We start from the raw sequence: 17231 nt of genomic DNA on the forward strand, positions 1-17231 counted from the left end.
TTTTTCTTCTTCTTCTTTTTTTTATTTTTATTTTTTAAACAAACCACATATTTGTGAAACCAAGACTACTTTGTGCATTAGACCTAACTAAACAATGAATTCCTCCATGTTCATTTCATGTTTGGACATTCATTGATTTTACCTCATGGACATTTTTCAATCAAAACAAAATAGCTTGACAGTTACCTCCATGACACAAAATGAATACCAGAAAATACCAGCCAGACCTCTATAAATTACCTCCAGTTTCACAGAGTGATAAAAAAAAAAAAGCAAGGCCATGGGAACAAGCAGCCTTTTGTTGTGTTTCTCTGAGTGATTGTTTGTAAGCCCTGTTGCCTAACTGGGATAAATATGCTTATTTCCTGGCCCTTCTAACTCAGTGCAAAGGTCATAGCTTTGGTCTGAATGAAGCAGAACGTCCTCCCTTACTAAAGCCAACCAGACATTTTCTGCTCTTGATCAAACAAAGCTGACCGGAGATGACCGTATAGGCTCAGCTCCAATTTGGATGAGGATGGCCACAGGTTTCTATTTGATCTCGACTGGACTAGTCTATTTTTAATGTTTGCATGACATCCTGCTTGATCATGGGAAACTGTGCTAAACAATTATTTAAGAATTTAAGTTGATACAGTATAGAGTCATGTGAACATGGTAAGAAGATGTCCATCAATTATCAACACTTCATAGGATCTAATATTCAGTGAAGTCTAATTTGTTTTCACACTACCCCTAGTAGATAGGAAACTCTATTGGAGTTTTAAAGCTCAGGTAATGTGGCCACAAATCTAACCACTTCCATTATATTTGAAGTGCAAGTTGCTAAATAACCAATATAATGACCTAAAGGGTGTCTTGGTGTACTGACTGGAGTGAAGGTATGTTGTTCATTAGGGTGAGCCTCTTTAAGATTGCATTTGTCGGTGCTTAGGTGGCGTAGTGGGTTAAGCGGTGACCATGTAACCGCAGGGTCCCCGGTTCGATTACGGCCGGGGACATATCCTGCATGTCATCCCTCTTCTCTCTCTCACCCATCCTTCCTGTCTAATGCTCCACTATATCTATCAATAAAAATGAAAAATATGAGTGGGACTGCCCCAGTTTTTTAAAAGTTTTTTTAAAGATTGCATTTGTCAAGATAAGCAGTCATTGTCTGTAGTAACATGGTCAGGAGGAGCTGGCCATCCAGGTGCACCTCCTTGAGTCCTGGGGGAAGAGTGAAAGTAAATCATTGTGTTTGATCTTCTGCAAGGATATGGTTATTTAATTTTTATCCTGAGTGGGGCAGTCCCACTCATATTTTTCAATGTATTGGACAGATATAGTGAAGACAGACAGGAAAGTAAAGAGAAGAAGGGAGAGAGGGCATGTCAGCAGGGCATGGGCCAGATTTGGACCTATGCCGACATGGGCATAACGTGTGTGCACTCTGGACCGTGGTGCTAGACCACTGGACCATAAGGCACTTAAAGGCACTCTATTTTCACCCTGCACAAAACTGACGCATGTCCAAACACAGGGATATTGGCAATGTGTGTTGGTGGTAACAGATGAAAATACCACTGCGCTCACATGGGTGAAGTAGCAGTAAATAGAGGTGTGTTCAGTAAGTAGGTCAAGTGCCATCACCTGGACTTCCCTGCGTTTGCATTCATACTGTTTTTTACGCCATTAAAATGCTGCCGCCACTGTCTCTAAAAGGAGGTGGAGCCACAGTTTTTCTGAACATTTAAATAGTTCACCCAAGTTACAAAACCAAATGATTGCTTCCTTACCCAGAAATCAGTCAATGGACAACGACAGGCTTAAATCCACACTTTGGTTCTGTTTATCTAGCCACTGTCACTAACTGCTGACCGCTAAAACTCATTGGTTGTGAAGGGTCCTGGAAAGGGGACCGACTGATTGAACTGGATATAAAAATCTGATTTTGTGGAGATTGTTCTTGGAGAATATAGCAATTGTAAAAGTGGTAACCCTTTTAACACTAGGGTACATTTCAGGGGAGGCTTATGGAGGTAGAAATCAGAGGATCATTGTAATGCATGGAACGGAATAAGGAATGGTATCAAACACACATTTGAAACTGAGTGATGTTTACTTCAGTACAGGGTGTACGGTACCTACAGTATATACACAATGAATACTAGTGCACCAAGGATTACAGCAAGCCACTTTTTGGTACCCCAAGTACATGTATAGAGAAAGTCACACTTTCAATACATGGGTTATAATAACTGTTTGTACCAGTTTCAGAGACAGCTGAAGTGTTGTTCAATGTTGTTGCCATTAATGATTAAGGAGAGAGAGAGAGAGAGAGAGAGAGAGAGAGAGAGAGAGAGAGAGAGAGAGAGAGAGAGAGAGAGAGAGAGAGAGAGGAGAGGAGAGGGGGAGAAACAGAGAGAGATAGGCTCCTGGGATGAAAAATGACACAATTAAAGAGCCGTTCATAGCATCCTAGTGAGTAATGACCCCCTCTTCCTGTCAGCACTGGTGGTCCAGACAGACAAACAGAGCAGCAAGCAGAGAGAGGAGGTGTGTGTATGTGTGTGTTTCTGTGTGTGTGTTTGTTTGTGTGTGTGTGTGTGTGTGTGTGTGTGTGTGTGTGTGTATAAGTGAGATAAGCTTATGGTGAAGAGATGAGGTGAGGGTGTAAAAGTGTGTGTTTAGAGTGTGTGTGCGAGCTGAGCTTGCATGGTGCAGAAATGAGGTGAGTGTGTGTGTCTCTATGTGTGTGTGTGTGTGTGTGTGTGTGTTTTAAGCATAAAGCTAAAATAAGACACAATGCTTATGGAGGACACTGCGCGTGAATTGAGCTTACATACAAGTTTCAAAGAGAAGTGATCAGTGAAAGAAGCAGAGAGAGCAGGTGTGTATGTCCCAACAGCACCCCTCTACCTTCAATGTAATATAACAATGTTAATATTGTAGTGTACTTACTTGACGAATTGACTAGATTATTGGTATGAAGGCACTTGACACCCTGGCTGTGACACTTGGACCCTGAATCTCCTAATAGTCTCCTTCATCACCCTCTCCACTCCCGCCTAATGGAATGTGACAATAAAGCCTGAAAAATACAAAAAAAACTAATTATCTTTGTGCTCGCCTACGTGACAGTGAAGGATGTTGTTTCAGTCTAGTAACTGATTTATTGCAGATTCTGCCATAACATTAGTTGGCATGTAGTGTCAAGAAATACATAGACTACAGTTGAGGGCTGCAAGTTGTGCCGCAAACAAACTAGAGTCAGTCAGTACACTCTTAGAAAAGGTGGGTTCCTCATTTTGGCCCTGTAGGGGAACCCTTCTTGGTGCCATGTACTGTAGAGTCCTTTGGGTTTCATGTAGAACCCTCAGTGGAAAGGGTTCCAAAAATGGTTCCTCTACTGTCTACAGGGACAAATCAAGAATCTCTTTTGAACTAGAACCTTTTTCTGAGTGTAGTGGAGAATGGGTTTGCAGTAGACATTACTTTACTTTACTTTACATTACTACATCTACACATAGGCCTACTGTACATATAAAAGACAATTTCAGATATGATGGGTGTGTAAGTTATGAATTTGCTATGGTGGATTTTATATTTAACAGTGGATCACCATTTTCAACAATATGATAATAATATATATAATGTATAATATCTAATCTAATCTAATATCTAATATATCATATATAATATAATATGTGATGAGGAATGAATGGCTGCTGTGTATTAGCTGGTCATGTCATTATGGGACAGGAGGAGCAAATTAATGTATGGTTTCATGATTCAGTTGTCTATGCTGTTCTTGCAGTCTAGACTCTAGTTATCTCTGTGTCCTCCCCAAGGTCTCCCCCCCCTCCCTCCTACCATCCCTTTACCCCAGGTTGTGGTTTTATTTATAAATGTGACATATTTACCAGTTTAGTTGTCATGGACTAATGCACAACCAATATTGCACCGGATTTAGCTGCATAACAAAAATCTACAGTCCCTGGGTTCAGCCTTGAGATATGTGTGAGACTGACAATGACGATGATCACAGTGCCAGGGCTGCATAGGCACATGAAGCTGGTTTCAATGATTATTACACTCCTGAGGAAACTGGGTGCAACTATTATTACGGTCCTTAAGGAAGCTGGGTGCAATGGTTCTTATGGTCCCTTAGGAAGTTGTGTGCGATGGTTATTGTGGTCCCTTAGCTGCAAAGGAAGTTTGGTGCGATGGTTATTACGGTCCCTTAGATGCACAGGAAGCCAATTCAATCTGCGATAATGGAATTGACCTGACCCCTGAGGGGCTGAGCTCTGACAGGCTGGCTTCCTGTTGGGCTGAGGCTATCTAGAGGGTGGAAGGGATCTTTTACCAGAGAGCTGACACAGACAGACAGGATCAGAGAGACAAGATCAGCCATAGGAATGTAGTACTTGGATTTCTACAGTACCACTGCAATTGTAATGGTCGATATGCACTCATAACTCCAGTTACACGCACTTACTTATTTAATTATTTGCACACATCCCTCTCCAAGCGGGCTCTAACGTCAGGTGCTTAGTGTAATGTATATCAGTGAGATATGTGGTTGATCTGGACTTGCACAAAACAGAGATGTGTCATATTGATGACACATAAGCACTGATTCATTCCTGATTCACTCTGACCGAAGGATGCTAGCTACAGTGTTTATACTTTCTATAGAATCTATATACTAATGATAGAATCTATATACTAATTATAGAATCTATATACACACAGTATATTTGATAATGTTTTTATATTCTGCTATCTGTAACCAAGGTCTCTAAGTCATGAACTATTCATTCACCAGACGATTCCTAAGGTGGTCTACACAGGACATAGCTTAGCATGCTTCACTTATGGGTACAAAGCAGAGCAATTAGTGAGCTGTCCATACATATCCAGTTAGACCCATACAGGGGTGTATCCTGTGTCTTCTTCCTGGTCTGATTACCATGTGAATGGGCCGTCCTGTTAGGCTGAATGGCACAGCGCTCCTTGTAGCCGCCATGCTCTAATTAGCACTGGTCATTAAAACATGGCTGTCCCTTTGTAGTGACATCTGGTTCCCTCCTCTGCCTCCTGTACAAGGGGAGGATAAGAAACAGGAACTACCCCCAAACACAAGGGAGGCTGAGGGCTAGCACTTCCTCCATGATACACCATGATAAGGCAGGGGCATGGGGTGAGAAGTGTGTGTGTGTCATGAGGAGCCTATTACTGTATCTGCTCTGGAATGGCCACTTTTATCTTAAATGGTATTGGCTATCATTTCACTGTCATAAGGAAAATTATAACATTGTGCTTTAGAAGTATGCAGAGGCAGGTAGTTAGAGCACTGAGCCAGCTTCTGATAGAGTTAAGAGGGATGGACACAACATTAGAGTTAGCTTTTTTTGCCACGGTAGGTAGTAAGCAAACTGTTTGAAAAGTCTAAAACTATATTAGAATTGCACACAATGTGCTTACAGAAGGCCACATTTGGGATTATTGTCCTCCCCACATGTTTAAAAAGCTACGCCCATGCTCTCAGGCATAACATATTGAGCCACCTAACCTTTAGTGGGTGTGGATGGTGTTCTACAGTACTTCCACAGTGTAGGACGTAGAGTAGGAGTCAGAAGTCTCTAACATGCGGTCCACACAATGCTACATTAATGCAAGCCGACTCAATACGCCAGTGTGTGAGAAGGTAGCCAGAATGGTTTTAATTATACAGCACAGAAGGAAAAGAATACACAGAGACATACAGACCAGTAGCTTGGAATTTGCTAACTATTGCACATGAAATTCAGATTGAAAAACAACAATAAGACTCATACATGACTCACATTCTATCAAGTGAGCTATTATTCATTAGTCCTTCTGTGCTCTGTGTGTGTGTGTGTGTGTGTGTGTGTGTCTGTGTGTGTGTGTGTGTGTGTCTGTGTGTGTGTGTGTGTGTGTGTGTGTGTGTGTGTGTTTGTGTGTGCGCGTGTGTGTGTGTGTGTGTGTGTGTGTGTGTTTGTGTGTGTGTGTGTGTGTGTGTGTGTGTGTGTTTGTGTGTGTGTGTGTGTGTGTGTGTGTGTTTGTGTGCGTATGGTGAGAGACTCACCAGGAGCTGAAAGAAATACAGGTCTGTGCAGTGTACCATTGTTAGACAATAGCGTCCTTCACAATCATAGAAAATCACTAAGGATCAGCAGCATAGCTTACATTTCATAGATATTTCACAAAGTCAGACTGAGCTGCTATTGCTGGTGATTTATATAAGGCAATGGGAGTGTTTACATTCAATGTTTTGCATTGAATCACAGATTTTTTTTTACATGTTTTGATTGATACAGTATAAGACACCGTACTAAATAAGTACTATGAGGTAATATAATAAATAGCTGTTCTAACTGTTCAACTACAAAAATACATTAAAAGACCTGGGCTGGCCTGGGCAAGCCTCTCAGTACAGGAAACAGGTTATAACTGTTCCAAAATTCTGGTCTCACTTTAACATATACGAATAAAAGCAACATTTAGAAGACGTCACAACCTGTCCTAATAGCACGATTCCCATAAGTAATTCTGTGAGACTTGATAACATCAGACTCTGATGAAATCCTGTTTCAACATGACCTTGAGCTAAAAAATTATTCAGATAATCAAATGATGTCTACTGAAGAAAGGGCTATTTTAATCAATCTTCTAAACATTATTACTATTTATATCATTATTCAACAAATAGAGTGTGTTATATTGAACTCTGAGATGCTCCATAACAGTATTATTCACCACAGATATCGAAATAATTGATGTGGTATTCATATTCACCAGACACAGCTTGCATTTCATGTGGTGTCTATGTGGTATTGAGGGCTCTGGTCTACAACAACAAGCAAAAGGTTTCATTTGTGGATGTCTGTGTGAGGATGCGGGCTGCATGATAACAGACATGAGATAGCTACCTCTGAGTCATTTAAGCAGTAGTGGTTGCTAAGCAGTAGTGGTTGCTAAGTCAAATTGAGAGGTGGAACATTTGGAGAGCCCATGGTGCAGTGGTGTAGTCTGAGGGCATTCCCTTGCTGTGTGTGTCTCTGGTGGTGCTACAGCATTGATGCAGGGTTGTTTCATTCTGAAGCCTCTCTCATCATTGGTGCAGCGAATTGAAACCTCTCTCTCATTGTTGGTGTGGCGAATTGAAACCTCTCTCTCATCGTCGGTGCGGCGAATTGAAACCTCTCTCTCATCGTCGGTGCGGCGAATTGAAACCTCTCTCTTATCGTTGGTGCGGCACTTTTTTAAACTGAAACCTCTCTCATTGTTGGTGCGGCATTGTTTACAAGTGATCTGGTCCCTTGGTTAGATTATCCTGCATGTCTACCGTAATTGGTGATTGCTGGTGCTCTGGTCACTGGGTTGTCCTGCCTGTCAGAATGGTGCTGTGATCTCTGGGTTCAGTTTGATTGGTCTTCGGGTCTCTGGTCTAGGCTGTCCTGCGCATTTGATTGGTGCTCTGGTGTTTGGACCGGGCTGTCAGGCAGGATTGGATCACTTTGCTCCAGCCTTGTGAAGCTCACCATTGGGTAGACAGAGGGCCGGGAGACAGGCAGCCATTTGTACTGCAGGTCCTGTGATGAGGGATCCAGCTCCCAATCAAAGTGCTGTAGCAGGTACCCACAGGCAGCCTGCAATAGAGATACAGTATAAGACCTGGGTCGAAATGGATTTTAAATGATTTCAAATATGTTGAGCTTTTGCTTGATTCTCGCTGGAGTGGAGAGGGAAAAGTGTTGAAACCAGGACCTTTGTGGGTTAAAGTACACTACCTGTGCACTGATGTCAGGAATGTTAATGCTCAGTCACAATACCATGCAGATTTAAATTTTTAATTATTGTTCGATATCAGTGCTTTTGCAGTGATTAATTCTGTGTTTTTTGTTTTTCCAACTCCATATACCACCTGCCCAATCTACAGGGTGTCTGCAGTACACAACAGGTGTGAATCTGCATTGTAGTCAACAACAAAACAGAGTAATTGATTCCTTGATTTGATACCACTGTACCACACATACATGTTTTTTTTATTGTTCTTTCAGTGCATTTGCTGTGATTAATTCCCAATGTGATTTTTTGTTTTTCAACAGCAATCGGTGCAATCTACTACTGCCCAAATCTGCCATCTGTCTGACATGCGAGTCATAGTGGTGTTTAGTCACAAGGTTCCATCAGTCCATGGAAAAGTGGCCTTTTGGCATGACAAGCCCTCTCTAAAGTGGCCAGTCTGACGCTAACTGTACATGAGTGACAGCCAGGCGTCCTTCCCTCCTCCTCCGTTTCTGAGTGCCTTTGCCAGGGGCGGCAAGGGGAGGGATTGAAGGGAGTAGAGAAGGATGACTCATAGCTCTGACCTACATCCCTGGGTGTCTCCAGAGTCTCTCCTTTGGCCACATCCATTCAGTCACCAGCATTGGCCAGGGCCACTTGAGTTGGAATGATGGGTCCTCTGTAATGATCGACTTTTGAGAATACATACATTTTGGCTCTACACTCCAATAGTTGAGATTTTAAAACAAACAATTACTATTAGGTTAAAGTACAGCTCAGCTTTTATTTGATGCTATTTGTGTACATATTGGTTTCACCATACATAAATGACAGATAGTGTTTACAACACTATGCATAAAAAGTGTCGTAAACTCTTGGAGTGAAGAGCCAAAAGAACCTTTAAAACATGCTTCACTGTCCCATTACTTACACAGGGCAGTGTGTATTTTCAATGCTATTTTGTGTGCCCATTATCTAATACATCTTTGTGGTGGCTTGCCTATAGATGGATTCTTATGTTAGTTTTGTTTTGCACATGATTTAACTGTACAAAGCCAAAATGTGGCTTACATGTCTGATTCAACTATGTAATTCATTGCTTAGAAAAGAGAAGAGAGAAAATATCTATACAGCATGCTTTTTTAATTACCTTGTCTTTAACAAGAGTTTAGGTAAACAGCATGAACATTTATTGCACAACATGCAATGGCTAGCTGCAATATTCAACGGTCCAATTGGATAATGCCCCATCCCATCCATTTTAAATATGATGGTTTCTTTTGCACAGTTTAATGCTATTTTGGAAAATGGGGTTCTTCATGGCCCTATTCAAACAAAACCTGTAAAAGGGTGTAAGCAGTACACAACGGGTGTGAATCTGCAATGTAGTCAACAACATAACAGAGTAATGTGCTCCTTGATTTGAAGAACTAATTATTTTAAGAACATTATGGTTCTGACCAGCTTTGCAAAAGGAATGTTTGGACACAACGTACCTTCTAGTACATGAATCATACTCAAGATGGTTGCCATGGTACCTGTCTCGAAGATATGCTCTTGTGGATGTGTCATCACTGTTACTAAGAGAGACACTATCTCTTATATATGAGGTTGATACAAAGCAGTATCTTCCCTATACTGATACCACAATTGAGCATTCACACGGTGAAGGGCAGGTTATCCTGTCCTTGGCTTTCAATGCAAACAAAAACCATAATATTCAAGTCTGAATAGAAGCAGCTATCTATTAGTCATAGTCAGTGTGTGTGTGTGTGTGTGTGTGTGTGTGTTTGCTTCAGCCATATAGCCAGTCAGTACTGTATTTGTATTCATGATGCAGTCTGTCAAGGATGCAGTGTGTGTGTGTGTGTGTGTGTGTGTGTGCGTATGTGTGTGTGTGTGTGTGTGTGTGTGTGTGTGTGTGTGTGTGTGTGTGCGTATGTGCACAAGCTCACCCATTATCAGCATCAGGATTGAGTCATCGTTCACAACAACAGTATGTCAGTGTACAGCAGGCTGCACCAGTCAACAAATCACTACACTGGAGCAGGGAGTTTTTATTCTAGTACTGACTGACATCCATACCCAGCTAAACGTACCCACTGTCCTGCAAAGATCATGAGCTTTCATCTGTTTTTTAGTTCAAATTCTCAATTTTTCCATGGTCCTGAAATATTATGCAGTTCCATTGTGAGTGATGGGGAAGACTGTATTCTTGACAATAACCTGTTTTATAAAAAATAAAAAAAAAGATTAAAGAATCAATGGATTAATAGAGTTCTAATTAATCATGTTAAGAAGAGACCTGAAATGTAATGTAACTCTTGAACTGAATAATTCTCATGGAATGCACTATGTCAATTTATATTCACTCTTCGTGTGTGTGTGTGTGTGTGTGTGTGTGTGTGTGTGTGTGTGTATGTATGTGTGCGTGTGTGTATGTATGTGTGCGTGTGCATGTGCCGGTGTCTGTGTCTGTGTGTGTGTGTGTGTGTCTGTGCGTGTGGGCTCTCATGAGTGTATGTGAGAGGCTTAGGCAGCTGTCATTGTTAAAACAATCGTTGCCGGGGTGGTGTCATTTTCAGTGCAATTACTGAACATCCTGTGTCACCGGCACAAACTGTGAACAGCAAACAGGGGACATCAATATCCCCGTCAACAGGGCCTGGCTGTGTGATGCAGAGATAAACGCCCTGGAGACCAGACGCTGGGGCTCCTGCCTGTCAAAGCCTCCGGATACAGTGGCACACACCCATCACACACATCACTGGCGACAGGAAACAGATCCCCGCCCACTTCCCATTCTGTTGTCAAGGCAGCACACCTGTCCTGTTCTCACCTGCCTCCCACTCTGTGCTATGTGTGCGCATGTGTGTGCGTGTGTGTGTGTGTGTGTGTGTGTGTGTGTGTTTGTGTGTGTGTGTGTGTGTGTGTGTGTGAACAGACTACTGTAGCTAACGCCTACTTGTGACGCCAGTGAGAACCCCGCGCAGGTGGTCTGTTCATACAACCAGCCAGTACCCGCAGGCAGTACTTAGCAAGGTAACAGCACCATGCCTTCAGCCAAGCACTCCCTACAGGAGAAGTCCATGTCTCCGGAGTGCTGCTCTACTTGCTAGGAAACTGGCTACAGCTATTAGTCAGACAGACTGATTCTATTCGTCCCACTTTAAACCAATTACAACTTATGAAGGCTTTATGGAGCATTCTTAAACTCTACACAGATGTTATATTTATATTTTTGGCATTTAGTAGACGCCTTTATACAAGCGAATCATCTATCCATCGGTCATCGCAAGAAAACGTTATCTATGCAGGGGCCAGGTACCATTGGCAGTCATAATGCTAGAAGAAGAAAGAATTAAGAATTATTATTATTGAGATTTTTTTTTTGCAGCATAAACAGTCTATAAGCCTAGTCATAAAGGGTGATATGTCATACTACATAAAGGTGTGACATAACAGATCACTCTGTCAGGTGCATAGCCTAATGTGACAATCCACAACCTCAGATAAACTAAGACGTTATGCTAATAGTGACATAACATGTCAAATGAAAAGGACAAAGAGCGCCTTAAAAGGGTTATGGACAGGTGCCATACGGAAGCCCTTATCACCCAGCTACCTCTTAATACCAACACACCCACACACACACTGCAGCTAGTGGTTGTGTAATCAGTGTGTTCCACACCGAATACATTGCAATCACACTTTTCGTACCAACCAACGGTTGCATACCATATCATCGACTGCTCAGTCAGGCATCATTGCTATATCATATGCATTTAGCTTACATGTTTTGTGAGATTAGGTAGGCAACTGCAACAGGACATTTAGGTTTTTCATTTTTAACTATTTCTGTCTTCAAACAAACATTTGGGGTGTTTCACTTTGAATGTGTGGAGCAGATTGTGAAGATCGATTGAAAACTAAATAAACTAAACTGCATCATAAACTAAAACTAACATAAACTAAAGTGCATCATAAGAAAAGAGTGTGACATCCAGTATATTGATTATGTATCATTGGCTGGAAGTGCTGCACACAGATCAGCTTTCTCTGTTCAAATTCTTATTTTCACATGAGTTATACGTAATACTGGACACTATAGCACACTATACACTATAGCTCTTGGAGATATTATTTCCACCAATAGCAGCACATCGCAACACAACGATGGCAAACATCAGCTTTCACAATTCTTGTGAAACCATTGTATGAATGGTCCTGGTTGAGCAGTGTGTGACCAGGCTGGTGACCAGCGTGAGGAGGAGGTGCCAAGCTGTTGTGACTGCGTATGGATCTTCCACACGCTACTGAGGTCCCTGACAGTGTAACATTTATAAAGTGTAAAAATTGCCAATATGTGTTGTTTTTTCCTTACAGTGGGTAATGAGTGCAATCATCCAATCCACCAAGCAACTCAAAATGAGAGTGAATACCAACAGAAAAATATTGCAGGGGATTTTGGCCAAAAGAATTGGGCCGCTACCCACACATTTAGCTGTGTTGCTCATTCCACGAATGCATGATCCTTACAAGTTGTACCTCGTTGTAAAGGACACTAATCAGGCTTTCCAACGATTTTGAGGAGTTTATATTGAACAGATTTGCCTTACTTTTATGTGCACAACATCAAAGTGGCATCATATTATGGAATCTATAAGCGATCACAAGTTGCAGTTTATCAGAATTTAAATATAATTAAGCCTATGAAAAGATATCTTCATAACATAATCACATTTGTACATTTTAAAAAAGCTTCTTGATATGTAATTCCTTAATATGTTAGTTCGCAAAGACATATGCAAACCTAATAAAAGAAAAAAGAAAGAAAAAAAGCTAAAATCTACCTTACAATGGATGTTGGATGGATGTTGCTGCTGTATGACTGGTCTGAGGCTCTTGTTAATTTACTAGCGTTTTCAAGTGCAATGTTAGTTACAAGGGTTTTTAGAAAAACAATGCACTAACATGGCTTCTAACAATGAACGTAGCTTCTGGGTAGCGAGGCCCTGTATGAGCGACAAGAGGAGTCACCTTGAGGAAGACATTGTTGAGCTGGACTCCGATGCAGTTCCTGGGGCCGTTTCCTAGGCTACAGAGGAGGTGCTTGTGTCGGGCATTCCTGAAGAGACAAAACACAAAGTAATCTTTAGACCATTCCTCTCGTGCAGTTTGGTTTCTATTCCCCAGACCTCTACAAGACCTCAATGAGACTCACCCAAGCAAGACGGTTCCTTATGTTGGAATGTAGTCTATGGGCCAGCAGTGTCTACAATCCACAGTTCAGATTTGTTTTAATATCTACTATATATATATATATATTTATGTTAACTGTAGTCACTGGTAACACAAACAAATGGATGTGATAGGGGCAAGTAGTGTAAGCTCAAAATGACATGGCCAAAACAACTCAAATGAACTGTCTGACTTGGTTGGAAGTTGCTTTGAGGTGATTTGGCCACATAATTGAAAGTTAGTCTTAATCTACTATTTGGCCACATAATTGGAAGTCTACTACCACATTAATTGATGTTTATAGTAGTGGATAAAGTTAGCAGAAGTCGTAGTGGCTGTTCAAACAAATCTGAACCTGGGACAGTCACAGTTGCTTCGTGTTCATCGACTACTTTCAAGCAAGGCAAGTTTATTTGTATAGCACATTTCATATAACGGGCAATTCTGCAATTATGCTTTACATACATTATTTAAAAAATACAGCAAGGTAAGGAACCTTCTAAATAATTTCCTTTAATGTCACACAGTCAACATTTTATTTTGCTGCATATTCATGTGCATTTAATGTTGTACACACAGCATCTATTTTATGTTGTACACACAGCATCTATTTCTGCATATATCTATTTATCTATCATAGTATCCTAGTTCTACATCTAGCCATCTTTTTTGGGACAGGACACACACACACAGGTTGTTGATATACTTCAGCCCTTTTCTCCACTCAGATTACAGGAAGGAAGCCCAGAGAGAGAGAGAGAGAAAGAGAGAGAGGGAGGGAGAGAAAGGAAGCATATTGGCTTTCTCTGAGACATAAGTGTAGACTAATGCACTAAATGGACAATGATGAACTACAGCTTCTGAGTGGCTCACTTCCTACAGTGTTGTAGAATCCTACAGTGTTGTTTGTCTGACTGTATCACCAGACCTGGTGGTAATTCTGAGCACAGCTAATTTGCTAAATCATGTATCTATTCATCTATCTATCTATCTATCTATCTATCTATCTATCTATCTATCTATCTATCTATCTATCTATCCATCTGCAGACAGAGAGACAGTCATTAAAATATCTGATTGTCCACAAAGTTCAGTAATGAATGTATGTGTGTTTTCTTTCCCATGTCTGCTCAGTTAGAGCTTACAGCTGCCTCCTGAGTAACTCTATGTGTCCGTTCACATATCAGATGGAGGTAGAATATCAGACAGTGTGACCATGTGATTCTGCACCTGATGACGCAAGCCCGCTTACATAACATTGGCCAAGGTTCAACCCACGGTAACATCAGACATGTGTAATTTTCCAGCAGGCAACAATGCCATGATGGATTCATGTCTGTAGCAGTGGTCACCTACTGGTTCACTGACACACTGAGTATGGCAGGGATATTACATATCTGAATGATCACTGTGATAGGACCAGTCAATAAAGATTAATGGTAATCATGGGCAATAATGATCAAATATTGGGAATATTATACAGGGAATAAACAATGAGTTGTCAACCCGGCATTGCAAGGTCTGTGCAGAACGTCTGGACTGTAAATACTGTATATCTAATCTCATTCCCCAAGTTCAAATACCCTCACCCGTGAGCTTAGATGCATGGAAGGAATATTGTTTGCGGCTGCATGAATATCCTGGTGTGAACGAGATACAGCGGCACACCTCAGTGTCATCCGCCTTCTCCAGCCTTCTTTTATTTTCCTATTTAAGCCAGCTCCCTCAGAGTCCCTATGTTGCCATGTATAGCTGAGGTTTCCTGCAAGTCATCTTTCTGAATGGGTTATATGAATGGTAATAATGGCTAGCTATAGTGTTTTGTGGACACAACCAAGTCAATGTGTTAATTTGGGAGTTCTTAGCCCACAGGATTTGCTGTATGGCATAACATCAGCCAGTCAGGTCTACTGCACTTGGAGTGGGATGAGGAATAACAATGTTTTATACAGATGTACTGGCTATCTGTAAACAATCATTTATCTATCTATCTGTCTATACACTACTTATATACATGTCATTAGCCATGCTTAAAGTGGCAGAAGGCAGAATCGAGGAAAACAGGGGTGTACTGCAGTGCACTAATGCCACACATATAAGTAGTGCAGTGACCTCCATATTCAAACCAAAACAAACCAACCAACAAACGGGATAGAGATGATCTCAGGTGATGATTTATTTTCTGCCCGCCAATTTCACTGTCCAATCACCAGGATAAACTAGGGTCATGTGACAATATTTGAGTGATTAAGGCCCAATCCCATTTCCCATTTCACAGAGTTACAAGGAGTAGTTGTTGAAAATCTCCCCTATGAAATGGGACAACCCTTCAAAACCCTGATACGTCATCAGTAGTATCATAGAAAAGCATGGACGCTCGCGATTCATTCACAATCACAACCTAAGTTTCACAAGTCATCAAATAAAAAAAAACAATGCTTCATTATCAGGCAAGTTCATGACAGAATAGCGGTGCTCTGTAGGCTATCATATCAACCCATGCTCATACGTAGTCTGCACTGACATTAGAGGAGTGGTAACAAGTGGAACAATTTGTGGCTGAACTTTAGTTACATTTTGGGTGTCATATGCCATCAAAGGGGGGAAATGCATTGTGGGATTTCGCATAACACTCTGTTTGTAACTCCATTTGGAGTGTGCATCGGAAATAACTCAGTTTGGAGGGCTATGTAGCCCTACCACTTGGCCCTACCACTACACGTGAACGCGCAAAACGGAGGGGCTTAAATGTAAGGCCAACGGGTGAATTGGGATTGGGCCTAAAACCTGCCTACTGCCACTTTAAAGGGGTTATACTGATCCAGTACACAGACACACACAGACACATACACACATGCTGATATTGCCATTGACCCCGAGTCTCATCTCAAATCCGATGGCTCTCTCTAGAAAAATGCCTGGCTCAAAGGTCATCACACACACGCACACACACACACGCACACACACACTGACACCGCCATGGGGTTATTGATCCTGTCCCTTCCAAAATCTGATGGGTCATTCAAAGAGAAGGGAGGTCATCAGTCTAGGAGATGAGGAGTCCCTAATTTTCTGTGCCCTTCACTACCCAGCAGCTGCACCTCCCCTCCCCTCCCCTCCCCCCTCCACTTCCCTACTCCCATTTGACATGCAAGAGGCATGGGTTGGTGAATGGGGCTTCTCTGACTCATTCCTGAATGCACCCGAAGGCACCCCTGAATCACCCTCCCGAAGGCACCCATGGGAGAGCATCCGTTCCCGCCTTCCCAACTCACCCACTCTCTACCAACACACACACACACACACACACACACACACACACACACACACGCACACACGCACACGCACACGCACATCTCTGATAAGTGATCACGTAACTTATGGAAAATGCTATTGCATCGCAATACAGGACCTCTATAAATTATGCAAAGACCTGCAGGGACTCAGACATCTCAGACATAGTACATACACACTTCATATGGCTAATGTGCACCGCATAGAACTGCAGACACAAGCCATGTAAATACTGGGGAATCCCCATTGGTAAAGAAAGGGGTCTGGTGACCAGTTGCCATAGCAACAGCTGCCTACTGCCTGTCTCTGGAGAGAAAGAGAGAGGGGGAGAGAGATGGCAGTCACTGGTTCCTTCATAGATGTGCAGCTCATTCTTATAAGGGAGTGCTCTCAGTAACACAAGCCAGCGTGAATGAAAACAAATGAAAGTGAGAGATGAATGAAAGAGGGAGAGAGACTGGAGTCACCAGAGAGAGAAGAGATAAGAGATAAGAGAGAGAGAGAGAGAGAGAGAGAGAGAGAGAGAGAGAGAGAGAGAGAGAGAGAGAGAGAGAGAGAGAGAGAGAGAGAGAGAGAGAGAGAATGTGAGAGGAGGAATTGCAACAGCAAAAAGGCAGGTAATCCAACAAGACAAGCAGGATTGCTGCAGTTCTACAATCACAGTAGATAAAAGTCCATATGTACTATAACGCATGACAATTTGTGTAATGAGCTCTAATGAACATCATACGGACAGACACTCTACAAATACATAAGGGAAAACAGCATTTATGGCAGGAGAACGGCACCAGACCTAATGCTGCAATAACCATCACGCTTTAAAGTACGTGGACGGAGTTGTCACAGGAGGACACTCAATCTGTAATTCATGTCTTGATGACTCATACTGTGGCTAA

At 41.9% G+C, this 17231-nt stretch overlaps 1 protein-coding gene across 1 annotated transcript in view; it reads right to left on the bottom strand.

Moving 5' to 3' along the window:
• Positions 1-7430: 7430 nt before the first annotated feature.
• The window catches only part of LOC308156188 (putative cytochrome P450 120), a gene marked incomplete at both ends in the record, with an annotated part of 38017 nt that continues 28216 nt past the window's right edge, over positions 7431-17231 (bottom strand). The window contains 2 exons of the mRNA XM_080529543.1: positions 7431-7661; positions 12841-12928. Of these exons, the coding sequence (XP_080385669.1) occupies positions 7431-7661; positions 12841-12928 (319 nt within the window). The remainder of the gene's footprint in view (positions 7662-12840; positions 12929-17231) is intronic.

This window comes from Nansenia antarctica, assembly GCF_963989245.1.
Source record: "Nansenia antarctica genome assembly, chromosome: 4".
NCBI lineage: Eukaryota > Metazoa > Chordata > Actinopteri > Argentiniformes > Microstomatidae > Nansenia > Nansenia antarctica.